This window comes from Haemorhous mexicanus, chromosome 1, assembly GCF_027477595.1.
Source record: "Haemorhous mexicanus isolate bHaeMex1 chromosome 1, bHaeMex1.pri, whole genome shotgun sequence".
Classification (NCBI taxonomy): Eukaryota; Metazoa; Chordata; class Aves; order Passeriformes; family Fringillidae; genus Haemorhous; species Haemorhous mexicanus.
Window position 1 is genome coordinate 82944777 of NC_082341.1, and position 27660 is coordinate 82972436.

At 42.0% G+C, this 27660-nt stretch overlaps 1 protein-coding gene across 1 annotated transcript in view; it reads right to left on the reverse strand.

The window, feature by feature from the left end:
* Positions 1 to 1556: 1556 nt before the first annotated feature.
* ANKRD33B (ankyrin repeat domain 33B) overlaps positions 1557 to 27660 on the reverse strand; it is a 44518-nt gene continuing 18414 nt past the window's right edge. The window contains exons 2-4 of the mRNA XM_059854719.1: positions 17001 to 17130; positions 11374 to 11514; positions 1557 to 4689 (exon numbers count right to left, since the gene is read on the reverse strand). Of these exons, the coding sequence (XP_059710702.1) occupies positions 3839 to 4689; positions 11374 to 11514; positions 17001 to 17130 (1122 nt within the window). The 3' untranslated portion in view covers positions 1557 to 3838. The remainder of the gene's footprint in view (positions 4690 to 11373; positions 11515 to 17000; positions 17131 to 27660) is intronic.

The window sequence follows — 27660 nt, forward strand, 5'->3', positions numbered from 1 at the left end:
TCATTTATCTTTCTCAGGGGTCAGCAGCTTCACAGCCAAAGAAAAATGGGTCCAGGGTTCACCAAGTTTTTCCATAAATGGTATATTTAGCTGTACATAGGAATTCACCAAAGAAAATTCCTGTTCTCCAGAATAAGATGAGTTGGCCCTTCTCATTTTCCAAGCTTCTTTTCTAATTCTATGACAGCCCATGATACCTTTGGAGGTATCTATGGATACTTTTTGGGTTTTTTCCTTACTTGGATGATGCCCAGCACAGTGGCTGGCATTGGAAGATGGGGAAGATGGTGCCTTCTGGGGGGCAGGCTACTGGGAACCCCCATGTTGAAGCTCTTCCTTAGCAGAGATGAGAGAACAACATAATTTTAGAGAATTTTAGGAAGCGTTGGACTTCCACCTTGCACTGGCACTGTCATTAAACCCCTGTTAGTACAATTACTGCAGAACTAGGCTGGCCCATGGGGCTGGGAGCTTCCTGGGAGCACGGTGGTGACATGTTCCCAGGGTACCAAGACAAGGAATGGCTGTGCTGGCAGAACAGCCCCCGCTCCAGTTACAACATTCCGGGACATTCTTCCCACTAATGTGCCACACTACAGCCTGGCACTGAAGGCAGGTAGAAAACCTCCCTCTGCCCTAGGAATTAATGTCCCTTTTCCCTCTGAGGAGCATCTTCCTGCAGCAGCACCTTTGCCTCCCCTCAGGGGCTCCAGCTGCCAGGAGGTGCTGCCAAGGGTTTGCTTGCTCTTTTTTAGCAGGTAAACTGTGCTGCTTGAGCGACCAGGAGCAACCTGAAGTGCAGCCAGTATTGCCTGGCATTTCATAGTTATGGATCTCTTGGGGGGAAACAAATCCACAACAAAACACAGATCAAGCCACTCTATTTGTGCTGAAATCCAACAGAACTCAAATCCTCCTCGGCAGCAGCAGCTCAAGGGGACAGATGGCTGAAAGCAAGCCAGGTGTGTCTTCTGCTCCTCCTCCTCCACTGTGGTCCCGTTTGCCACAGGTTTCAGGAAATGTTTTGTGGGAGCTTTGTCCACTGCAGCCTTCAGAGAGGTAAGATAAACAGCAAGTGAGGGGTGTAGCCTTTAGGGTGAGGACAATGATGAAGAGGGGAAGATAACTGGAGGGCAGTGAGGCAGCAGGGGAGGAAGGCAATGAGGACACAGAAACCTGTGGCCTGCACTGCCAAAACTAGGGAGTGCGAAGCTTTACACAGATGTCACAAGTGGAGTCACACTCTCAGCAAGGACACTGGGAGACCACCTGCTTGCAGCAGAGCAACATGGACACAGGCCAGCAAAGCAACGGTGTCTCTCTCCAGCAAGATGACCAGTGGAAACCTGGTGGGAAACAAAAGCAACAGTTTTCCTTAACTCTGAGGGAAAAATTCAAAAGGAGTGGAAGTTAGCCCACAATAACTCCAGGGAAACCAAACAGCTTTTAGGTGATGCTGATGAGTCTTTTGGTGAAAGAGAATGGGCTTTTAGATCCACTGGAAAGTGAAAGGCAGCATCCCCAAACCCCTTTGAAGAATGAGAGTGCCAAATAGGTTTAACATCTTGTGCCTCTTTTAATGGAAATATCACATTTATGCACATAAACACAGTTAAGTACAAAGGATTAGAAAACAGGCTTAATTTCCAGCCCCTAATTCTAACATACTGTATGTTAATCCCTGAGTGCACCTGTCAATTGTCGGTCTCTTGCAGGTGGTACGGAAAGTGCAGATTCAAGTGCTCAGCTGTAGCACAGGTTGCTTTTCAGAACCAAATCTGAGCGCTAAATCTTCAAAATCCTGCGTTGGCAGTAAACAAAAATTAACAGTTAACCCATTTGATCCAGTGTACCAATTTGAAATCTATCCTGATACCTTTGCCACAGCCAGCCAAAAGATTGTCTTCCTGCTTTCCAAAGAAATGAGTTCAGCTTGTATTCTGGTCACCCCAAAGCCATTACAAAATTGATGCCTATGAATTGCACAGCACTGATGCACTTGCAGATTAAAATGCTATTCATATCCCCAGGACTGGGCAGGTGTATTGGCAGGTGCATATTCCTCCAGCTCTGACCTAGGAGGCCACCTGGCCCTGCAGTCTGGCCAGCACAGGAGTACAAAGAGCAGGCTGCATGGAAAAATCCTGGTTTCCCACATCTGTCCTAACCTCTGTCAGACCCCGCAGACAGGAAATGGCAGTGCTGATCTGGGCTCCAGTTTTCAATCAACTGAATTTATTTCTCCCATAACATGCACAGTTTCATTACAAATTCAGTGAGACTGTGACCAGACTTTGTGCTGTGAGACTAAAGGATGGAAAAGTTTTCCCTCTCTTTAACTGAGGGGAGAAACCGGTGACAGCAGCAGCTGCTGGGGTCTGCCTGGGCTCCAGCAACACCTTCAGGAGGACACACTTCAGCACATTTCAGTTCAAAGGTGTGCAAAGCCTGAGCAAAACCTTACCCTGAGCATGTGCTCAATGCTGTCTGCATTGGACCTCTACTTCTATGAGCGTGGTCTTTCTTCAGCAAGCAGCAGGTTTGCAGCCCTGCCTTTCCAGAAATTGCCAGGGCTTGGCTTGCTGTTCAGGCTGACTGCTGGTACAACCAGAGGAACCCTTAATGTGGAGCACAAGAACCTGCAGCAACCCATGGGAACTGCCACTTGGAGATGCACTTCCATACTAGGGAAGGTTTTCTCCCAGTGTGGAGACAAGGGGTGAGGTACTTTGGGCACCCAGATGTGTGGTACCAAAGCTTACCATAACATCTGGCCACGTCAGTGGCTGAGCTGCCTGGTACTGCACTTCTGGCTGGGTTTTCACAGCCTGTAGCTGCACTTGACATCTGGGAAAGTTGCTTGAACCTCTGAAAGCTGCATAATATTCTTGTCCTGGCTGTATTCTGGAAAGGCTGACAATAAACCTGGTGAGTTTTTTGAAAAGAAACCTAAATATCGACCTGAAAAAATATCCACTGTGCTTCACCATCTCCCTTATTTCACAGTTAAAAGCAATGACAAAATATTCCCTGAGACTAAAAAGGAGACAACGGATAATGGATAAAGGGAAATCTAATGGAGGAGGCAAATCTTAGGTGATGGTGGCAATCAAAAATTGTCTCATCTTCTATATTTCTTTAAAGAAATTATTCCCTGCTCCTGATTTATACTTGCAGAAGACGTGAATACCTCAGCTGCACAGATATTTCATATTAAGCCCTTTTTAGGTTCAACAGAGCAAACAATAGCATTAAGAACTGCATCCATAGAGACTGTATAGACCTGTACTTAAAATCTGTTTACTGGAATAGAAATAAAGTGCTCAGTATATCCAAAACAATTGTAGACCTGGATTTTCACTGCCAACCAACACTGTGGTAAATTTTAAACTTTTAAGTATTACTATAAACCTTTGCCATATGTCTACCTAAGGAAGAAGAGGGAGGAATGTCTAGTGTCAAAAGCACAACTCCTTAATTTTGTCCATTACAAAATGAACAAACACAAAATACGATCCTTTCAAACACATTTTTCAAGCTGTTTCACAGTCATTCACCAGGAGCTGGAAGAACAGGAATCCACAAAGGACTGCACCGCTTAGAACGTCCTGACAACAGCAGACCAGTAAACCTAGTAAGTCTTCCAGCTCAAAATACCTTCCTGCTCCACCATCAGCCTTGCTGTGGCATAGCCCTTGCTGTATTTCTGCTCCTTGAAGGCCGTGACTCAGTATTCCAGCCCCATGAGCAGTGGGCATGCACAAAGGCATTCAGTCTGTTACCGTGCTAAGATAACAAGACTAGCAGCTCAAGAACCTTCTCAGCAGCTACCTTCCAATCAGGTCCTGCTCTGGGCAGGAGACACCTGCCTGGGCTTTTGAGCTTCTGCTGCTCTATTCTTCTCCAGTTCCTCTGCCTTCCTCCGCTCCTCTTTTAGCTCCTTGTATCTCCATTTGGGAATCTGCAGATAAGGGTCCTCCTTGGCGCTGCTCCTCCTCCTGGCCTTTTCTGGCTGGAAGGTGGGTGGAGGAGCCTTGCTGACACGGACTTTGGGGATGACAAATCCTGGCCGGACGCTGCTCCGCCGAAGCAGGTGGAGCGGCAGCAGGCTTGCTTTCCTCGTGGCTACCGTGGTCACCTGGGACACGGCGGCGCTGATGGGCTGCAGGCTGGCTCGGCGCTCCTTCTTCTTGGGGACCACGGTGACTTTGGAGTTCTGAAAGAGCTTCTCGTAGCTGCTAACGTGATCTTTGTCTTGAGATCGGATCTCCTCTGCTCTCTGCTTCCTAAGGATCTCCTGCACTGCCAGTCTGCGTTTCCCCACACAAGGCGGGCTGCCTGGGCACACAGTCCGGCACCCCAGAGCAATGAAGGGGCTTCCCAAACTTGTTGTCACCTTCACCATGTGGTCGAGGACCCCGTCCTCTTCCGGGCCGTAGAAAGACCGGAATGAGACAGCTGCCCTTACACACTCAGAAATCTTCTGCAAACAGCTTTTTGGCTCTGCAGCCTTGGCAAGAAGTTCCTTCATTTTTGGCCATTCTGGTTTATATTGATCAGAAAACTGCTCTGGGCATGGCCTGTCCATCAGCTTCTGCATGACGAAGGCAGACTCTGATCTTCCTGTGAAACAAGCCCATTCCCATGAAGTCAGTCCACGGCTTGGGTCAGTTGCATGAACATTTGCCCCTCAAAAGAAAAACAATTAGCATTAATTAATTAAAACACCCACATTCCTGTTATCAGAGGTGAGTCAGGCAGATCCAGACAAGAAAATGTCACTTAAAATACACAATAATATTTCTGTCAAAATGAACATGCAATAAGAATAGATCTGGTTGGTTCCTGACTTTATGAACTCCTTATTTATTTAAAACAAGGTAAAAGACATTAAGACTGCATATATGAAATTCTCTTAAAATTACAAATAATGAAATAATGAATTTCACTTGCATTTAATCTTGACTGCAATTTTAATATCCATTCACTTGAGCTCACAAGAAAAGAGTTACAGACATGGAAAGAAACAATACAAAGAAATCCATCCCCATATAGAATAGTGGACTTTTTACTGGTCACTTCCACTTGGAAGAAAGGTCTTAGTCTAATGATCACAAGTTCCATGAAAGTATCCACTCACTGCTCACTAGGGGTTAAAACAGCAAATAAAATAAAATTAATTTCTTTAAAAGTATCTCCATTAAAAATGGGGGAAAAAAGAAAGTAAAAAATGTGAAATTCATGCTCTCTTATGTCTGAAATGACCCCATAGAATTAGGAAATGTTGAGAAGATGAAACAAGGGTGATCAAATATAAGGAAAGTTTCCATAAATGCCAAAGAGTGGATAATGGGTGAGATGGACCCTCAGTCTGAACCCAGAACAGCTGTTCTCATCTACCTGAGATTACCAGCCCTCAGGAAATGAAGTAATTGTTAGCCAAAACATTCTGTTATTGCTAAGTGAACCAGCCATAAGAGGCAGCTGGGATACAGGCTACACAGCAGAGGCTTAGACATTTGAAGTGTTTTGTCCTGGAAGGAAATTATTTCAACTGGCCTGTCCTCCTCCCACTCCCAGTTTATGATCTTTATCTCTCCAATTCTGACATCTGTCCCCATCACCATTCTTTTTTTTTCTCACATATTTCTGCAGCCTTTTCCATCTTTGCATTTCTTTGGATCTCTCCATCTTCCTATAAGACCCCACACATTGGCTTTTGCCCTTGTTCTTCACTCTTTTGTTTTCAAGTGGAGTTACACTCTTCTCCCTGGGGGCACTTGGGTGCTTGAAAAGAGGATACAAGAGTATCACGAGAAGCAGGCATCCTAGTCTGCCCTATGGTATCCTTTACAACTTCCTTAGCACTGTACCCACGTTCTTTGGCAACCAGAAAATTGCAGGGAAGTCCTCCCATGATATTGAGGTGGGGCTGTGGGCCTTTGTCAATGAGGGTGGCATGTGCCCAGTCCTGCTGACAGAAAAGAGCTCTGTAAAGGACCCAGGAAGCTCAATTCAAAGTGCACCTGTGGAAGAATTGCTGCAGAACAATGAACAGCAGCATGTGGTTCTGGAAGCTGAAGTTAGCAGGACACTGTTGCAAATAGCCAGCAGATTACAGCTGGTGAATGCTAAAGGATACAAAAGACCTGTCAGAAAATTGGCTTGATGGCACCAATTAAAAAGAATCTCAGAGACGTGTCAAGGACTTGACAATTGGCACCATATCCTGTGCTTTGCATCCAAGTGATCCTGGGCACACCACCTGGGCACACACACCTTGATGCTCTACAGTACATGGGCATAAAGATGAAAGAATGAAATCAATGGGAGAATGAGGGGGTACTCTCTGGTGTCAGGCAGACCGGTTCTTAAACTGAAAATCCTTTAGTTTATATTCTGCCTTTGAACTTTCACTGATCTCAGAGGGAGCTTTGCACGCTCCAGTCTGCAGACGGTTCAGCAGATCTGTTCCCTGGGACAGGCACGGGCACTTTGCCCAGCTGCCTTCAACATACTGAGCTCTGCAACATTTAGTCATGGTTTACTCATAGCTCTGTCCCTGAAGATAGTTTCTGGGCTTCTTGAAAGAGTTTAAAGCTGGGATACAAAGAACATTTGATTTATTGAAGGGCTTCTTTAACAGATGAAGGACCATTTTCAAACAGCCAACGCAAAACTGACCTACACAGATCTTGTCACAAAAGTGACAGTCCATCCCATTGCTCTGCAAGAAGGAGATGTCCAGAGATCTGAGGAAAGGACCAGAGAATACTGGTAATGAGACTGTTACCAGAATACTGGTACGGAGAATAATAATAATTTTTTTTCAAGGTGGATTATCTTGGAGACAGCATTTCAAACTGGAATAAGGAGGACTTGATATAAGGAAAAGCAACCACAAACCAGTTTGTGGTGAGTTCAGTATAACCTTTCCCACAAATGATGTTTTGTCATTACAGGAAGACAAAGGCAAAAAGAGAGCACGGGGAAAGTGATAAAAACCTCAGCTTTATTAAGTTAGTTCCTAAGTCTCTGAGAAAATCCCTGAAGAGAAGATGCTGGAGACATAGATCTAGAATGGATGTGGAAGGAGACACCCTAAGCAAAATTGCTGATAACAGTTTCAGTGTAATTTAAGTGAAATTTGCAGAAAGGACACTCAGAGAGAGAGAGCACCAGGGCACTGCAGGGAGTCAAGCATGGGACCCGGACTGGAAGGCGGAAAGGGGCCAAAGAGAGGAAGGAATCAAATCAAAGAGGTCACGAGCTATGGATTTGACAAAAGGATTGCAAGATCTCAGAGGCAGAATGGTTTGATGAAGTCCATGACTGCAGAAATTACAGATAAATCAGTGAGGGGAGGGAAAAAGACATACCAACATATACCTCCTGCTTCACTAACCTCTTTTTGAACTTCCCTACCCAAACTTCCTGTCTTTGGATTTCTCTCATTTCACGCTAGCCTCTTTCCCTGGTCCCTTCTTAACATTTGCCTGAGTCTGAACTCCTTCCCAAAAGAGCTCACTGTGACTGTGGCAAATTATTTCCTTGATGTACAGATAACAGGCAAGGAATTGATACAGGAAGAACAGCATCTAAAGGAATTGTCTTCAAATAAAAAACTTAATTCTCAGCGTGTTTACAAGCAGGAGGTCTAGACAGCTGTTTACCATTATCTTCAATAAAAAGTCATTTCAGTTCTGATATGGTGCAGCTGTGAGAATTTGGAGCAGAGTAGATCAAAAAGAGCAGTGTGAGAAAGTGCTCATTGGGGGCTGCACTCAGCTCTGGTCCTTGTCTGGGCTATGCCTGTGCCCTGCTGGCCTGAACCCACAGATGTAATTTCTTGTTTTCCTCAGGCCTACCTTGTCACCATGAACTTGCCTTTGTCATCATGGACTTGCCTGGCAATCCCTGCAGTGCTGCCTGACCCAGGTTATTGACACCAGCCCTGCCACGTTCCTTGAAGGAGCACCTTTGTTGATGAGGCTGGGGCTGAGGCCTTGCTGTCACCCTTGGCTCACCTTCCTCTGAGGAGAATCCCATTCTTTCTGACAGATGGGTCCCCAGGTGTTTTGGAACCACTGTATCAGAAAACAATACTACAGAGTATTGAAATCCCAACCTACCAACAGAAATCAATGCTGACTTTGTACCTTGTATCACAAAATCTCTTCTAAGGTGTAATTCACCATAGTTTTATTGATTTTCTGCACAAATCAGGATACATTCCTGAACAAACTTGTCATTCAGCAGAATGCCTTATCTGGAATATACATGAGTAGTCATGTCCCTTTGTAAATGTGATAGCAGTCTTATTGAACTAATTGTCATTTCAGTGTAACTATAGCCTACAAGTTTTCTTCCAGGAATGATGCACTTGCCACTTGCCTTGCTTTTCCTAGAAGTTTCCCTGAAGATCATTTTCAGCACGATTAATTTGAACACACATGCTCCTTAAGGATATAAATATCCGATTTTATTAAGACTTCAAGTCCTTTTGAGATGCAGAACTGGCATCTTGAGTTTAAAGATGGGGCTGAGGAGGCTCAGGCCTCTGTTGCCAGCCCATTTCATGGGCGGTGTTTAAAGCCCAGTCTCCAGAGCCACTCTCCAGGGCCACTCTGACAGCATTACTACAGCAGCACTGAGTTTAGACTGGCGCCTACAGCAGGGCTCGACACGTGAATAGCAACCAGCATTTCTGGCTGGGTCCCCCGATGAGCGCTGGCAGCGGTGCGGCGCTGGCAGCGCAGCAGCCTGTGACAAAGTGCCGGGGGGAGAGCGGCCCCTGCACCCGCTGTGCGCTCACACTCAGCAAACTCATGTTCCAAAGGCTCCCTCTGAAAGAGCAGCGTTATGGCCAAGTGTCTCAGAGTGCCTTAATCTTGTAGTGACTGACCTTGGCCCCCCTCCACGAACTCAAATTTCAGAAAGAGCAGTCACTTTGGCAATCCAGCCCGGACCATCTGTCACACGTTGCTGTTACCTCTTTCCCATCTGACTGTGCTGGATCCATGCTAAGGCAGCTAGGAAGGTGAATCATTTTGCTTTGCTGACCTCCTGCATTGCCATAAGTAGCTAGCCATCAGCAGAAGTCTTACCCAAGCCACTGAATGGATACCAGGTTTAAAAACCTCCTGGCTGCAACTCTTTTCTAAACACACATGACTGCTTTGTAGCTGTGCAAGTAGACCCACAGCTGATTATGGGTGTTTCCCCTCTATGCTGCCATGCATTTTTACATTTTAATATCAAATTTTGCTGCTTTATTTGTGAAATTGATTTTTTCACCAAATCTTTTAATAACTTCTTTTACCTTCTTCAGCTCACTAGCACTTGTCAGCACCCACTCAGTGTCCCTTAAATCCCAAACTACTTCTCAATCCATTCTGAATGAGAATTTCCCTCCTTCCCCCCCTCCATTTCACTAGACTGTGCAGTGCAAAAAAATACTCAGATATTAAAATGGGAGCAGGCAATTTACTGCACTTCCTTTGCACTTCCTGAAAATGTAAGGAACTGGCAGTACACACCAAAACTGCAGTTTAGAAAATCAAAAGTATATTAACTTGCCATATCTTTGGTTGGTGGACGACCTTTGGTATGTCTGTCTCTGAGAGGATATGCAAAAACAGGCTGATAAAGCTTTCTGTAGGCAAACTCAAGATGGAGGCTAAAAAAAGCCATTTTCTGGCTGTCTAAAGGTTTGTTCTCCCCAGTATTCTGTTTTCTTATTAATCACAGAAACAAGAAACGGCTATTCTGATGCCAGGGGCAGCAACCACAGCAGTGAACTTTAATAATAATATTTTAGTATAAGAATCAGAATAACAAGTACTGGGTTATTTACATAGATGAAAGGCTGTGAAACAGCTTCTAGTGACCCAAACAGAAAGAACAAGCTTGCCTCAGATCTCTAGTGCTAATAATAGGTCATTTCACCATAAGGCAAATTTGACAAGTCAGAAAATCATAGGATTGAAGTTTCATTTTAAGTGATGATTTATAACACTCACTGGAAAATTCTGAACTAGCATCTGCATGAAGTATGTGTGAGCCCAGAAAGTGCATCTGTTTTTAGTAGTGTTCGAGCTCTGACAGTAGTTTCATAATTTTTTGTCATAAAAATTTAAAATGAGTGATCCAATTCCCAAGCCTTGGTTCCAGGGTGAGGCTACAGAACCTAGCAGAAAATAACACACCAGTTACCACATCATGTTTTCTGTGTCATATCAATGTCTAGAAACTGGATATTATGGAATGAAGGATAGTAATATCACCATGCTTGATAAAATCATTTGACTTAAAATACTCTGATTATGAAGGGTTAGACTCTGGTGACAGCAAAATCACTGAAATGAACTCCTTATTCAAGATCTCTCTCTATGAGATGGACCCGTAGGACTCTTGATCTAGACGGTAACAATATTCACATGCCATTTGTTATTATTTCCACAATATTTGTGTTTTCATATTTGCATCTGAAAAACTAGAATATATACTAATATAAGCTAGTTATTTAATGGTTATCTAACAGTTTATATACCAATTACTTCATATTAAAAAACCCATACAATATTGTGGCTGAAAAATGCTGCATGTTAGGACTGCTCCTGTAGAGGCTGTTGCCCCTCAAGGGGCCATCTGAGTCTCCTCTCCAGGACCCCTTCACCTTGCAATGCAACACGGCCAGAAATTCAACAGCAGACAAGAGCCAAGAGCAAGAAACATAATTCCTGTTCTCAGATGTGAGGAGAGACAGGTGGACAGACAGAGACCTGCTCACTCCCTTGCCACATCTCCCTCTTTGCAGCAGACACAGAACCGGTGGTGCCCCGTTGCTCATAAATCTGGAGACCAAACTCAGAGCTACAGAGGCAGCATTAGCAAAAAAGTAAGTGACCAGATTTCCCACCAGTGTTCCCTGGTGGGATGTGGCCCCTACATCCAACACTCCTGACAGGCGCCGAAGCCCCCAAAGCTTTCCAGTCCCCAGCACAGTTCAAGGCAGAAATGGAAGTCTGGCTGTGATCCCACCCTTGCAGTGTCTGTCGCACATGGAGACAGCAGCCAGCGACAGGCATGTCTTTCCCGCCTCTGTCATGGATTTCATCAACTCCTGTTGTACAAATTTTGGTGATCCTGCTCCCCAGACTCTCCTGGAGACAATCAATCTCACCCTCAGAGCTCTAGGTGAGCTCCTGGGTGAGGTTGTACAAGCAAACTCCTGCAGCACATGCCTTCACTGCCTTGTCTATGGCTTATTTAAAAGCTGCACCCTTTTCTCAGAGCAAACATTCCAAGAGCCAGTTTTATTCTTGGTAGTTGTTAGATGGTGACAAAGGAGAAGAAAAGCACTTTGCATACCTGCCATCATCAAGGCTTTCACACATTCTGTTCGGCCCTGCATTGCAGATTTCATCAGGGCTGTGAATCCAAATGCATTCCTCTTCTCAATATCAAGCCCAGGAAAATAGTTCAACAAATAGTTTGTAATGGTTATGTGCCCTTTAAAGAAACAAAAAAGCAGAGAAAATGTCATACAATGCAGGTGCTGTCTCAAGGATTAACCAAAAATTTACTCCTGCAGGTCTGATAACTGGGAAATGCAGATAATAAATAAGATATCTTTTCTTTGTGCCCTTTTCCACTCGATGCAGTCATCAGCCTTAGGATTCAGTGGCCCTGACTTTTGACCAGACTTTTTGGGGATAGGAGGTGGCAAATCTGGGTTCCCACCTTCTCTTGAATTGCTCTCCTTTCTGAAAAGTCAGTTTAAGGTAAGGAATAATTGGAGACCAGAAATAGACTTCAACTCTGAAGTTGCAAGATTTTTGATCCAGTGAGTAGCACTGCAGAGGGAATCCCTACACCTTATGCTCCATCACCAGGAGCAACTGATTGCAAAGGTTCAGCTTTTTCCCTCCCCTGGTAAATTTGAGCCTTACAATCATGCTGCTTCATTAAAAAGTGATGGCTGCACATAGTTGTTCCAGCCAATAATGCTTTCAAACCATGCCAGGCCTGATACAAGGGAAAGGAATATTTTGTGCAGCATCCCACATTTTTATTTTTCCATCTGACAGTGTAAAGCTACTTGTCTACTCTCCTGCAGTTGGGAAATGGGATTGATGTTCAGTTTTGGTATTAAAATAAATTATTTAAGTCCTGTTTCTAAAAGCAACTGTTGTTGCCATTCATGTGCCTTGTATGCCAGGATAACTGGTGTCCACAAGGCTATATGGAGGAGCTGAGCACATCTCTGGCTAAGTGGTTGGAAGACCAATTAAGACACCAAATCTTTTTAATTGGACGATCAGATGAATAGCTAGGGCCATTATGACTCATTCAAAACAGTTTTCCCTTCACTTGTCAATCATTTTATGATGCTTTGATGCTCTATAAAATAATGCCGTCTGTCAGGCAGCTGCAACAATCACAATTTAATTAGTAAGAGCTGTAAAAATATTCTCTCATTTTGCTCTGTAGACCAGATGACTATTCTGTGATGCATGCCATTCAAATTCATCTAGAAATGTTACTGAAGCAGATTATAATTCATACAGGACAATTTTAAAAGTCTGTAGCATCACATCTGCTGTAGATTTCACCAGCAGCCACTTTGTACCAACACAGTCCTCCATTCATTTTGAAAAGCAAGTTAAGAAAGTCTTTACCAATTAATTTGTGTTGCAGGTGTTACTCTCTCTCTCCTATTTTTTTTACTCTGTTACCTTTCTGCATAACTGGAGACTCTCATGAAACCTGAGCAGATGTAGAGATAATGCAGATCAGATGAGCAACTCCAGAGCCAGAGAAAACCAAATAAAAAGCTCCCTGTACCTTGACGAGTCTGATGAGGATGAAATATAAAATTTCAGCAAACCACAACAAGCTGAACAAAGCAAAAGTGAACTGTGATCAGGGCAGGACAAAGTGACCTGGTCCTGCTTACTCAATGCAGAGAATTCAGCTTTGCTGATTCTGTGGCATAAAATCAAATCCTAGGAGTCAGTTGCTACTGGGAGAATCTTTGTGCCCAGATTGTTTTGCAGGACATGCTCTGATTCAGTGATGTACAACATGTGTCTTCATAAAGGTTTTGAAACAGTTGAAATCCTGCTTTTTGACCACAGAGACCAGAGACAAGCTGAAACAAGTAAAAATAATAAAATGGAAGATTTTCCAGCAGTTATTACATCACTAAAGATGTTCTTCCCTTTGCCAAAACTATAATTACAGTAAGAGATGTTTTGCAAATCTGGGGCGATCTTAAGAATTAATCCCGAAAGCCTTCCTTAACCAAAACTCTCCAGGGGACTAGAAATGGCCTCAAATTAGACACACACACACACAAAAAAATAACAGCAGTAAAATATGAAAGAAAATTAAGAAGTTTGTGATTCACAGAAGTTTTGTGTCTCAGGGATTCTGAAAACCAATTTTAATCTGGAGGATCTTCTGTCCTCTGAGGTTTTGCTTCAGATTTCCAGTTCAAACAGATATCAAATTCAAAGCAAAACTGAGAGCTGCCAAGTTTTAGTTCAAACAACCCTGTCATACACTTTTGATTTAATGCCATGAAGTTTGCTTTGGTTCTCCTGTGTGAAGGAGCAGCCTGTACCTAATTTATAAACTGGGTGAGCCTCCTGTGATGTAAAGTCTGCTATGAAAGCCCTGTGCAGCTCTAAAATAAACGAGCCTGGGCTCCGCCTGTTTGGTGATACTGAATTCAAAGCAGGCTCTTGCTGTTTGCAAGCCAGACCTACTTCCTACCAGAACTGGCATGCCAAGGGCTCCCTTCTTCTCCCTGTGAGCCATATTTAGAGATCAGCACAGATGTCTGTAATAGCTTAATTCACTTAATTGCTGCCACAAAGGAAAGGCCTATAACGATGACAATATTACCTAATAATCTGTGTAATGCAGGCAGAAGGATAAGCTGCACGGTGAGGAAGACCTTGTGTCAAATAACATCTCACTCCTCAATTGTACCTGCAAAATGCTTGTGTTTGGCCTGAGGGCAGCGAATGCTTCCTCACAGATGGATGGAACCAAAGACACCCAGAAGGCTTTGTCCACTGGGTGTTTTAGGTGTTTGTGTTCTCTTGTCTTTCTTAATAAACAGAAACTGGGATAACTTCCAGTTTTGTGTTCCCAGCAAGGCTCTCAAACTGGTGGCTGTAACATAAAACATCTATACTTTGTAAGCAAATACAACTCCCTCTGAACACCAGTGCATGCCAATCACTATACACTGATGTAGCTATGTCCCCATCAGCAGCAGAACTGAAAAAAAAAAAAGTAATTTTCCTTCTTTTCCTTTTCCACTTGTTATTTCAACCACATGTTTGTATCAATCTCCTTTTTTTTTTTCCTGCATTGTCCTTGTAATGATGTTTAATGATTTTGCTTCTGCTTCAATAGCATTGCCGCCCATTTCTGGGCATCACCTGCTGCAGGCTGCAATGCATTTACAGTTCTGGAAGGCAAGCTGTTGTTGAAAAGGCAGACAAACAGACCAATTTTCAACTGTGACACAAAGCAGAGCACTTTGTGGTTATTTTTCTATGTTAATAAGCTTGTTAAGACAGAACTGCTTTCCACTGATCCTTCCAACCTGTCTTTCTCTGGTCAGCCCATGCAGAGAACTTCAGCCTTAGATACTTTTGTTGGAGGATGAGAATCTCAAATTATCAAAAGCAATATGAGGAACTGAATTCACTCATCTTCTGAGGCTCTAGTTGCTCTTTAATTTAATCCTATTTATTTCAAGCTGATGCTCATATTTGAGCATCATGTCTGGGCAGTCATGAAATGGCATAGGCAACTGTGAATTTTAAACTCCTCAGCAGAAGTGAAGAGACCTCTCTGTCATCTCTTTTGGTATCTACACCTCATAATGCAGATGCAGAGTCTAAAACACAAGGAACAACTCCTCAGGACCGCACATCTTTTCCCATCCAGCTCCTGTTTGGGGTCTGGCCATACACAATGGCCCACCTGGCAATGGATCATAACAAAAATGGCAGCATTTTCCAAAACCTTCAAATACCACGTCACAGATACAAGAAATAAGGTGGATTTGCTATTAGACTTTCCACAGGAAAACCCATAGTTTTGGTATAAATGACAGTGATCTCAGAATAATTTATTTTGCAAAAGTGTGATTACTTCCACAGCCTAAAGTTAACCCCTCCCCCAACAAATAAATTCTCCTCTAAAGGCAAGCTTGCATAAGCTTTGCTTTCAGGTCTTTATAATACACTGCTCAGTGTTACTACTTGACATCCAGCAATAATTAAGCAGCATCTATTGCACTGTAACTCCTCTGGTTGCAATGTTAGCCTCACAGTAATCTCTATTAACACTGCAGCAGTATCTTTTGATAATTAATTAATTAAATAACTGGTGTAAACCATGTAGCTCAGGATTAGCACAGGCAGGGGAAAGCATCCAAGTTGTTGGAGGTTTGTATAAGTTTCTGTTGATGACAGTAATTTCCAGTTGCTTTTGGGATCAATAGCAAGTACTGGCAGAGAGTGTCAAGTCAATGTCAGCTCACTGGATTAATTCTGAGCTCATTATCATGAGTTATAAAGGTCAAGAAGGAGGCAGTGTTAAAACTTTTTTAGTTCAAATTTATATTAGGGCTGATAGATAAAAGTAGATCAGTGTTTTGGGGACTTTTCCACCTTCTTTGTAAGGCTACTGTATTCATGACTTTGCTATGAATGTGGTCATAGTTCTTTGTTCCAGTATTCAAGATCCATCTTGCAGGAACTTCGGCACTTTTGGTACACCACAAAGCAAGGTTAGGTACTACCCAGAAATGTCCAGTGGCACTATTACTAAATTGATGTGGAAACTGAACTGATCCAAACTTCAGACGTGGCTTGTAATGCCCATTGATATTCCCTGATGGAAATTTGTTCCCTTCAGGCAGCCAGTGTCCTGGAGTGAGGACTATGTCCCACGAGCTCCCACAAACACCCCAGGCTCTTCACCAGTCAGCAGACACGATGAAGACCAGCTGTGCATTGCCTTGTGAAGTGATCATCTTTGCAGGACGCAAAGGAAACCAGAGATGCAGAGCCAGGCAGCCCCTGAAAAAGCTTTTAGACTACAAAGTGATGGCATCCTTCCTTGGAAAAATTTTTCCTGATTTACATGCTTTAGCACTTTCTTAACACTCATTAGAGGAAACTAAACTGTCCCTTAAAGATTGAAGCACAGCCCTTCAGTTTAAACAGAAATAATCAAATTATTGTTTTCTAAGAGAACACTGGAAGCAAGGAACTCCTCTGGGAGCTTCTCTTGCATCAATGTGATCTGTAAAACTCCTTCACGAATATTACCATGCTGGGTGGGATAAAAGAAAAACCTTGTGCTAAACTCCAGCCTTCATCAGGATTAACATGGTCAACGTTGATATCAGCTGTTACAAAAGGATCATTGGCAAATCCTAAATCCTGCTGAGGTTTTTTGCTTTTCAGCCATGGAGTGGATGAAGGATGTGTTAGCAGATAAGGTATTTCTTAATGATGATATGTTTTCCTACAGTCATCAGTTCCTTCAGACCCTCTGAGGTAGGTGCAGCAAGTATGGGAGGAAAGCACTAATGCAGCACATTATATGTCCATTATATGCTCAATTGTTGCTCGCCAGAGCAAAATTGGAAAATCAGCTTAAAGGAACAAAGCACTCTAATACTGCACACTTGGGATGAGACTTTCTTTATTTTAAGTTGAAATAATTAATGGCATCTACTAAAAACCTATAGTTTTTGCTCCCTTGATCTGCTGGATAAATACTATTGTAGATTAATTAGTTCAAAGATAATCACAACAAACCTATTTGGGAGTGGCTTAGCCAGAATTATTTTATACAGAATAGTTTCTTTCAGGAATTTGAAAAAAATCCTAAAATGAAGTAGCCTAACCACACACTCTTCCCAAGACCCTGCATGAGGGAGGTGATACAGAGAGCCTTACCTGCCTGTGCAGCTGTAATTAGAGCCGTGTTCCCCTCGTTGTCCTGCCAGTTCACGTCGAGGTGAGGGCATTGTGCTAAGGCTATTACAATATCCACATAACCTTGGTAACAGGCAACGATAAGACCATTCTGCAAGTAAAATATAAAGAGAGACTTAGGTTTGCCAGACTGAGAAAAATTCGCTGAAGAAGCTTACTAGACAGCTGTTTAATTTCTTTTTTCTTCCAGACTGAAGAACTGAAAAGGTACCAGCACAACTAGTGATCACCTCCAGGCACAATGTTCAGATCCATACACCTCTTTTTATCTCTGCCCTTTGGCAAGTAATGTTTGATACTCCTCATAAATACCTAAGAGACTAGGTATTACATTATACTACATGCAAAGTAACTGTTTATAAATGGCTTATGCTTATATGGCTATATACTCTATACCCAAATGAGAATAAATCTGATTTTATTATACAATAAAATGAACCCAGCAGGTAAGATGAACTGGACCTGCTCTGAATATTAATTCTCTGAAAAACAGCTATTTGTTCCATGAAGGGAAAGTGGGAGGCAGGAGTTGTGTTCATACTGCCTGTTGCTCTCTTTAAATAATTCAAATTTCCCATTAGAACTATGCCTCCTTTTTTTATAATCATAAATAAAATTAAATTGCTTTTAGAGGTTCTGTTTAAAGTGTTTTACGACAGCTGGAGGCTGTAAAATTTCCAGGAGGAAGCCAATCCAGGAGGTAAACCCTGTAACTACGCTTGGTACCCAGATAGTGTTTCACTCCACAGCAGCAAACTGACAGCTTCCCTAAAAGACTGCAAAATACACTTGTCATTAATTAAATGGAACCACAGTGCTTAATCCTGGCTGCTCTCTTGACCACTAGGATTAAAGCCATTATCTCCAGTCTTCAGGATTGCTTGGGCAGCCCTCGTTCATCTGCCTGGGGCGGATGGGTGCAGGGGAGGGCAGGGGCAGATGAACCAGCGCTCCCTGCGCTCCCTCCTCGCTGCCAGCGCTGCTCAGCGAGCCTGAGCTCGGTGTGAGCAGCTGGCTGCCCCAAAGATGGGGACAGAGACACACATCTCAAACTGCCTGCTTGCCCTGCCTGCCTGAAACGCACTTGCAAGAAAGACTTGCAAGGAGAACCTGGTTATGGAAACAGAATGGCCCACCCTGACTCCTCCATCATTGTTTTCTTGCCTACACATTCTCTTCATTTCTTTTCCCCATGGACATTACTGAGACAGAGATGTTCAGCAGATGACAACCGCGGCTTCTTATTTATTGTCATCTTAACTAGTTACTTATTCAGTGTCCTGTCTCACTGTTGTTCTGGATAGTTCTCTTGGCTGAGGTGGCAAACACCTTCATTGAGATACAGGAATGATAGCTACTTTTCAGGCTGTTCACAGGCTATGTAGGTTATTTCTCAATCATATCTCTCAATAAAATAATTACTCTCCTTTCTTTTGTTCTCAATTCACTCTTACCCTCAGCATGAAGCAACACCTGCCACTGCTTTATAAAGGGCATCTTCATTTCCTTGTGAAGTACCTGTAATATTTCAAAGCCTTCTATTGAAACTGTACAGAGGATTCTGCCAAAAGTCATTTATTTTCAGCTTTTTTTTTACTGAACGTATGTACTTTCCTGGTGAGATTGAACAGATTAATCCAAGTTTACTGTAATGTAATAGTTTTTAGCTTTTAAGAAAAATGTGTCAATGTCCATTTTCTAAGGGCTTGGGCATTATTTCAATTCTTTAATAATTTAATTTTTCACCTGATGATCAGGATATAGGTCTTTACAACTCCAAAAGCTGTGCAGATTTAAAACACCACATAGTCATTCAGTAAAATGTCCATTACTTAGGATAGCAGAAAATTAAGTTTACAATTGTTTGGGGATCAAAAGCTTTTGACAATAACAAAAGAGATTCTATTATTCACTGGAAAAATGGCAATTTGAAGATAGTTTCAAAAAGGTTGTAAGAATAACTAAAAGCAGCTATCTCTACTTCTAGTGAAAAAAAAAACAACCAACCTGTTTCACCCAATATCTGGAGGATGGAGGATATTTCCACAGTATATTTTCACGGAACATTTTTTTGTTCTAAAAATAGTTACCAGATGCTTAAAATAAGTTTGGTTTTTTGTTCTATTTGTAAAACTATAAGTTTAAAATATTGTTAAAGTGTAGTAAAAAAAATAATAACAAACATTAGTAGTTTTTTGTTTGTTTGTTTTGGGGATTTTTTTGGGGGGGGGGTGTGGTTTGCAAGAGGTTTTTCCATTACAGTATGGAGGGATTTTGTCCTACTTTTAGTGGACAGATAGGAACTAATACATTTAACACTGGCATTCTGATTTCAGCAGATACAAGACACAAATTATCTTCAAATCAATCAAATTCACTCACCATTCTGTGTTTAAAAACCAGAAGGATTACTTAGGTGTCAACATTTTCTGAAGTTTATTTTCCAAAGATGCTATCAAAGACTGCTTGCTTAAGGATAAAGAAAGGCAAGAGAGAGCAGGAGCTTTCTGAGGGATTACGTGATGCAGTAGCACAGAAAATCATCCTTGAAGAACAGTTTTACAAATCTGAAGTGGGCCAGATAAGAGTGTGAGAAACCAATACTCAGTGGAGTATATGCCCAGCAGTCCCTGGTTGAGAAGCAAAACAAGCTATGGCATGAGAAAATAAAAACAAGTCCCTTCTGTAAAGCTGATGTGGTTTTCTTCCCCCTTTTTGCAGTTCTGTGGGAGGTGGGTGAGACAGACTTCTTGCTGAGGGGCTGCTTTCCTTTGCATAACCCTTCCAAACATGTCAGATGCTGAAATGGGGTGCAGGAGGCTGCAGCTTTATGATGAAAGTTGCAATAAACTTCTGGATTTGATGGTTATTTCCCAAATCCTCATGCAATGATACAATGATAATTTGTGCTATCAGGTTGCTTTTCTTTTTCCTACTTTTTTTCTTTTTCATGCATTTCCAACCCTGTCTATATTCTGCTTGCTGAAAGCTAGCACAAACAGATCAGCCAGCATGTGAAATCAGTCACTATCAAAGTGACTTAGTCTAGAATCTTTAAATTCATGTACCTATAAATACTTCCATATATTAAAAACTCCTTCAACAGTCTCAATTAATAAGCGATACAAAATCGCCTCCAGGAAATTCCCTTTTGAAGAGATCAGTAAAGCAGCAGCCTTTATCACAGCAGTGTGCAGGAAAATACAGCTGTGCACTTAATGTCTTTTCAAAATCTAAAATTAAAGAGTTTTAGTTAGAAAATACTGAACCTGAACAATCTGGTTATCCTGAGAAGAGAGATGACATTAATGTTTTACCAAAGGCATCCATTATTCTGCTCCTCATATGAAAGGCCACAGTGCAATTATGAAATGGTCAGTGTACATGGCAAAAAAATTATTTTTTAAATTGAATCTTACCAATCTTTCCATTATTTTTGTCAGTAAGATCAATTCTTAGAAGTACTCACTACTTGTGAAGGCTTTAGGAGAAAGAAAGATTGATAATTCTTCAAAGAATATTCTCTGCCTAAAAGGACTTTTCTCCTTCAACAGCATCCTCTCCCCTCTCTTCCCTTCTGCATGTCCTCAAACACCACTTTTCAAAAATAATAATAAAACTCAAACTCTTCCCATTAATATATAATAATAAGCATCAATTATTAGTGTAACTGTACGTATGTCACAAGGTGCAAGCACAGCATCCTTGCTTTTCAAGGATACTCTGTTTTCTGACTTGCTCTCTCCCAGTCAGTGGCCAGGGTTGCTGCCCATCATTCTCCCAGACCAATGAAACAGATCCTCTGTGCATAAGAGACTTAAAATATGAAACAAGGCTTGCCACCAATCCTATTTAATCTTTCAAACACCACACACAGGCCCTGTGTGACAAACAAGAAAGCGTGAGCCATCCATCACACCACCTACATTAACATTTACTGTCGTTTTTCCACAGAAGGGGAGGTGGAAAGTCAGCTCAGCAATGGGTTTTTTTTCCAAGTAGAAGCCATAATACTTCCAGGTGTTGGGGGCTCTATCTTTTCTCTGGGGAATATTTGGCATTACACAGAGCTTTCCCACAGTTTTTCTGTAGTATATGATACATCTGATTTTTTGTGTAACCAGCACGGTTTTGAAAGATCCCCCTTTGTTCTGAAGTGTCAGCAAAATTAAAAATATTTAGAATATATGACAAAACAGTCCCAGACAAAATTCTTGTTTTCCATATATTCTAAATAAAGCATAACTACTTTTCTTCTTTTCTTCCCACAGTACACAAATTAACATAACAGGCATGGGAGTACCTGAAGCTACTCAGATGTTGCTACACCTTCCTCAAGCAGTGAATCTTCTGATTCTCTTAAAATTATAACTCTCCATGAGCCTTTGATTTCATGCAAGACTGGAATAATGCTGCCACTATGAAAATAAATTCTGTTTGGCTCAGCTGTGTTGGCTAATGACATAATAACATGTCTGATTAAGTGAGGTCATGGATATCTCAGAAGACAATTTTATAAATCAGATATTATGACAAAATTACTGATGTAAGGCTATTTGTACACTAGATCATTACAGATAATAGGGATCACAAGAAATACTCAAGGATCAATATTGAACTCAAGCTGAATAACAAGCAAATCACATACAGCATGCAATTAATTTAGCTTTTTAAAAGTTCTCTTCAGGCAACTTATTTTCCACCAAGATGGTGAGAATGAAAACAGCTTATTATAGTTTTTTGCCAATTACCCCAGACAAAATGAGTCTGGCAAAAGGCTAAATTGATATTACCCATTGCTCTCCACAAGCGTTGTGATAAACAACTGTCCAGTTTGCTTTGCTTGCATCTGTAAGTACTAATGACAATTCTGCAAAGCTGGTTTACTAGCAGTGATTAAAACCACATGTAACTGAATTAAATGAGATAAAAATGATTCACTGTAATCCATAATCACATGCAAGGACAACAATGAAAATTGAGTTTAAGTTAAAAACATGTTATTAAAAATATTAAAAGTATTAGAAATGAAAGAATAAAAAAAGAATAAAGGAACAGAAAGTTGTGCTGGAGCATTTTCTTGTTGATTCATAAAAATAATAATTCATGTGTTTAATATTTTGTCTTATACAAAACTCACGGGATAACAGAATTATATATATAACCATAATTCTTGTACAAAGAAAAAAAAATTAAAATCAGGTCAGGTATTTCAAAGCAAGTCTCCCAAAATAATTTCAGGGTAATTCTGATAATTCTGATCTCCACTAAAAGCTCTGCAACTATGTGAAACTTCACTCTAACAGAGATTCTACATATATGTCGTATTAGAAAAGAGCAAATTGTAGCACTGAGCACCATGATCTGCTATATACTAATTTTTGTGTCATGCACAAAACCTTCCAGTATAAAAATGGCAATCTGAGACACTTTCAAAATGGCTTGAGCTTGTTTTGTGTTTGGTTTAGGTTGATTATTCCAACAGCAACGGAGACGAGGTAATTATTCAGGTCATTGGTCCCACGAGAAGTGGTGTTTATGTGCTACAGAAATCCATCAAGCACATAAGCCCTAATATTATCTGCAGAAGATAATTTAGGCTGACCTTTTAAAGAAAGGACTGCAACAGCTTAGTCACATGCACATTTGTATTGGGAAAGTGACAAAAAAAAAGAACTGGGAAATTAAATAAATTTTGTCCAATGGTTGCTTGATGAAAACTCCCCATGCCTGGAGAGGGAAGGGGGGAGAGGTTAATTTTGCCAAGGAAAGTGATCAGAGAAGTACAAAAGGGTATCCAAGCACGGATGGAGCGTCAGTGTGCAAAACTCTCTGCCCGCTCTGCAGAGGAACAGAGTAGCCCAGAGCCTAATCCTGCATCCAAAATCCAGCTCAAATGGCATTGCCCCTGCCAGTGCCTCAATACTGCAGGCACAAAATTGCCACCTTTGCTTTGCAGAGCTATGAGCATTTACAGATCCATTTCCCAGTATGGACCGCGCTCCACTACATAAAAACACAGTCCAGTCCGTGGACACACAGATGATGACCCATCATTTTTCTGCTCCAATTTTTGGGATGTGTTCAGCTTCACTTACTTCATAAACACCTCTTCAATCAGTCAGGTCACATGTCTTTAAGGAAAGGTATATGTATCATCTCTGCAGAAATCCTTACTTAATCTACTCTAATCCAAATCCCCATGACCACCTCTAAAAATAGTGCCAGGAAAGTTCGTTTTACTACGCCTGCAAAAGCTTGCATTACACAACAAAGGGAACTTGTGCCACTTGTGTAATAAAGCAGACAACAGGAAAAGGTAACAAAAATAGTGGGATTTTCCTTATTTACTAAGATGTGCATCATCTGAATTAGTTTCAGCATCACTGGTGATGCAAGCAGCTGGCAGAAACCTCGTGAGTAACTGCTAAGAGCCATAGGGGACTTACAAGACAAATAAATACATGCTGAGTAGTCAGAGATATTCCAGTGGGTAGGATACATAAGAAATACATGGCAATCCTGAGAGATGCTTATGAGATATTAATCCTTCTCTATTTATTTTTTTTAATGATATCAAGATACATAATAAAAGCAAATAATTCAGTAGGAAATCTAAACCCCATGAGCTGATAGGGACCTAAGGGTTGTACATTGTTCCACGGGAGGCTGGAACATGTGCCCAGCTCCTGCACTGCCCCACATACCACAACACCAGCCATCTAGCTGCCTTTTGACACAGCTTTCTTGACCAAAGTCTGGGGGAGAGGACAGCTGAAGAGATGATCTTCAGACCATGGGAAGCCTGATGGGAGGAGAACAGGAGCATTACACCAAAAATAGTGATCCTTCTTTCCTCCTTGCTCCTGCAGGGAGTTCTAATCTTCCCATGAGGCAAAGTCCAGGTAAGACAACACCTGGGTGCTTGGGAGCCCCACACCTCATCCTGCACCCCAGGAATGCTCCAGGAGCTGTGCAGGGCGACTTCTCTCTCACATTTCTATATCTGCTCCATCTGCCACCACCTCTCACCCCAAATCACACCATGTCCAGGGGCCTGGAGGGCTGATGAAGCACAGAAGATATTTTTGGACTGTACAACCTGACCAGCAGCCCATGGTAGCCAGCACCTCCTCTCCCCATCACCAGGGGAAAGGGCTGCTTTGCTCCTGGCTGCATCACATCCTCTGGACAATCATTTCCATGACAGAAGCAGGCCAGAAGCAGAGGACACTCGGGATTACATCTAACAGTGGGAACAACCCTGCAGAAAAAATATGAGCCAAGGGATGCTGTGCTGATTGGGTGGCAGGAGGCCCAGGCTGCATTGCCAGCTGTTTTCCTCTGACTTATGCTGACACTTGATGACACTTCTTGAAACTGCAGCAACTGGATCTATGTTATAACATGAGAAATCTTTTGCCAAATGCTGAGCAACAAAGCAATACACAGAATCAAGAAGTTTATATGGGAAGAGAGGAAACTGGGATCATTTTCCCACAGCGTGATATTTGATGTGTGCAATCAGTCCAAAATAAAGCTTTGCAATGTATGCTTGATCTCTGGTCACAGCAGAACCAAACAAGGCATCATTTTAGAGAAGGACTAAGTAAGGAAACTTTAGGAAAGCACTGCTTAATACAAATAACTTTTCCTTCAAATGAACTGACAGGTTGAGCTTACCATCATTATATATAAGATAAAAGGAAGTTGTATCAGGATTCAATAGCACGGCAAAACAGCCCAGAATTCCATTTTTGAGAAAGAGTTCTCTGCTCTGTTTATGAGGTGCCTGGCTGCAAAGAACAGAAAGTAGTGTGGGAAAATGGTAGGGGAAGCAACACAAATTTTATCAGATCAAATTTCATATTTTAACTTTATTTAGACTGTCATGTTGGCTACAACTAATAAATAGTGATGATCCCTGATAAATATTGCAGGCTTTACTAATCCTGGCTTACCTGTTTGTACTGCACGTAGCACCAAGTGTTAGTACTGTCAAATGTTAGTGCTAAGATTTCATAGTGCTGGTGGTAGTAACACAAGACCCATAGCAGCCAAATTTATACAATCTTCTTTGTTATGCCTGCTTTGGCATCAGTGCTAAACACAGGACATTCTGCTTTAAAAGAAACAAGAGGTCTGGCTTCAGAAAAGCATGTAAATTATGTACAGTGAGGGTGGTGGGGCACTGGAGCAGGCTGCCCAGAGAAGCTGTGGATGCCCCATCCCTGGCAGTGTTCATGGCCAGGTTGGATGGGCCCTGAGCAACCTGGTCTAGTGGAAGGTGTCCCTGCCCATTGCAGAGGGGCTGGAAACAAATGATTTTTAAGGCCTCTTCAAACCCAAACCATTCTGTGATCCTGCAATTTATTTAATGAGGGGGTCCTGATATAAACCCTGAAGGCATTTCTACCACAAATCCCATATCTTTACTTCAAGGTGCTTTGAACATTAGCAGCTCAAACCATTAACTGCAGGGGGATGGGGAGGCAAGGTGACAGACTCCTGCCAGCATCAGGGTCCTGCTTCAGCAAACTGTGAGTGGATTTTAATTTCTTTTCTTTTTCTTTCACTGGCTTGATATGCAATGTTCACAAAGGCTCCCAGTGGCTGGAAACCATTCTGTGCACAAGGATAATGTATTTCTGGGTGCTTAAATGAACAGTACCTTACTGTGCTTTGCTTGGAACAGCTGCTTCCAGCTACTGATAGATTCAAAGCAGGAAAGTGCTGACTGCTTCCTCCTGAGGACACCTGAGGCTGGGATCACCTGCTGCTTTGGCTATTTGCTGCAAGGAGCTGCAGTGGGTTTGGGCACCACTGGAAGAAAGAGTGTTTGTAATAAAGCTCAAACTGCCCCTTTCGTGGATATAATTATATGTAAAACATTTTGGAGAGTCTCTCAATTGCCAGACTACTTCAAAATCTGATGTGAAAATTGTAGCCTTCCCATGAATTCTGCCACTGAAGCATTTTGTTTACTCTGTTTTCAGAAAGACAAACCTCCTAAAAGGTAAACAAAGTGATAGTCAAAGCTGGGTCATCTAACAGCATAACCAAACCTGGTGTGACCTGTGTGCAGTGCAGTCTCTCAGCACATAAGACCTCTGGGAACATTCAGAAACAAGTTTAGATGTGAACTTCAGCTCCTGTGCCTGACAAACTCTGCTGTCAACTTCTCTCCTTGCCTTTAAATATATGTACACCTTCATACACACTTAGGATGAAAAGGAGAGTTTACATCATTTAAAAAGCATTTTGTAGGGCATTTAGAAGCCATGTGAAAGGCATTGTGTGCACTGACATAACTCTGTCAAAAAGAGCTCCCTTTGGCTTTAAAGCATATGATTCAACTCCTCTCTGTGTTTAATAGATGCATTTTCCTTTTTGTTATGTTCTGTCAAATGCAGGCAGGTTGTAGTTGAGATCTGTTGCAAGAAGCTTAATAGAGTGTTTGAATGCATAGGTTTTTTTTCAGGAGACCTCTCAAAAAATCTTCATAAAGATAAATTTCAACTTGACACTGAGCAAAAGATGGAAGTACAACCTTTCACGCCATCAAAATCTATCACTGTATCTAATCTGTCTCTTCTGTAAAGAATATTTTAAAGCCCCCAGAACATTTTCACTGTGAAAGTCTCTGAACTGACCAGTGATGAGCTTGCAAGCACCCTCTTGTGGCAGTAAGGTACTGTAGTTTTCTTTAGGAAAGGCCTTCCCAAGAAGTTTCCCAAGTTTTCCTCCAACTTCTGTAAATTCATTTTGCTACTGTTCTTTTGTGAAATCGCACCAGACCCAAACCCTGTGATGAAAGAGCCCAGGAGCAATTCTGTCCATCAGTGGCTAATCTGACACTGGGGGGAAAAACAAACCTAAACCCCCAACCAACTAAAAAACCCAAAAAACAAACATTCAAAAGCCTTAAACCTGAAAGCTTTATTTTCCTCAGAAGAAAATAAACTTGATGAAGTAACATACCCATCAGGGTGGAATCTCTTCTTTGCAGAGGCCCTATTCTCACCAAGAAGAGCAACTGTACACCCTTCTCATGGCTCCAAAGAGGGGAACTCAGCACACACTACAGACAGTGCTGCACAGTGAGATGGAACTAGAGGAGTTTTAAACTCCCTTCCAACCCAACCTGCTGTATGATTCAGTAATTCCACACACAGTAGTGCCAGCCTATTTCCTCACCCTTTGATCCAAAGAGGCTGTAAGAGCACTGGGAGCCCAGTCTCCGTATTAGAGTGCCATTTGACAATGAGTTTCATAATGGCATCAGTGGAAACTTAACTCCCTCATTGTGTCTTCTTCCCAACTAATCCTGTGCTCCGCCTCTTGAACCTCATTGCTTCCTTTTCTCTAGCACTTCTAATAATAACCCTCCTTCTTGGTCTTGGATCTTCTGATAATAAGCTTATTGATCCTGAAATTGACCCGAATGGACCAGGAAAATGTGGTTAACTTTCTTCCCTAGTGAAGAAAAGACAGGGGAAAGGGAGCAGCTGCCCTTGCACAGCAGAAGAGCACATGTGTCTCAGATGAGAGTGTTAGTATATCCTCCATAGGATTCACCTTACATCCTTCTGTCTAGAAGTGCTATCACATAGCAACAGCC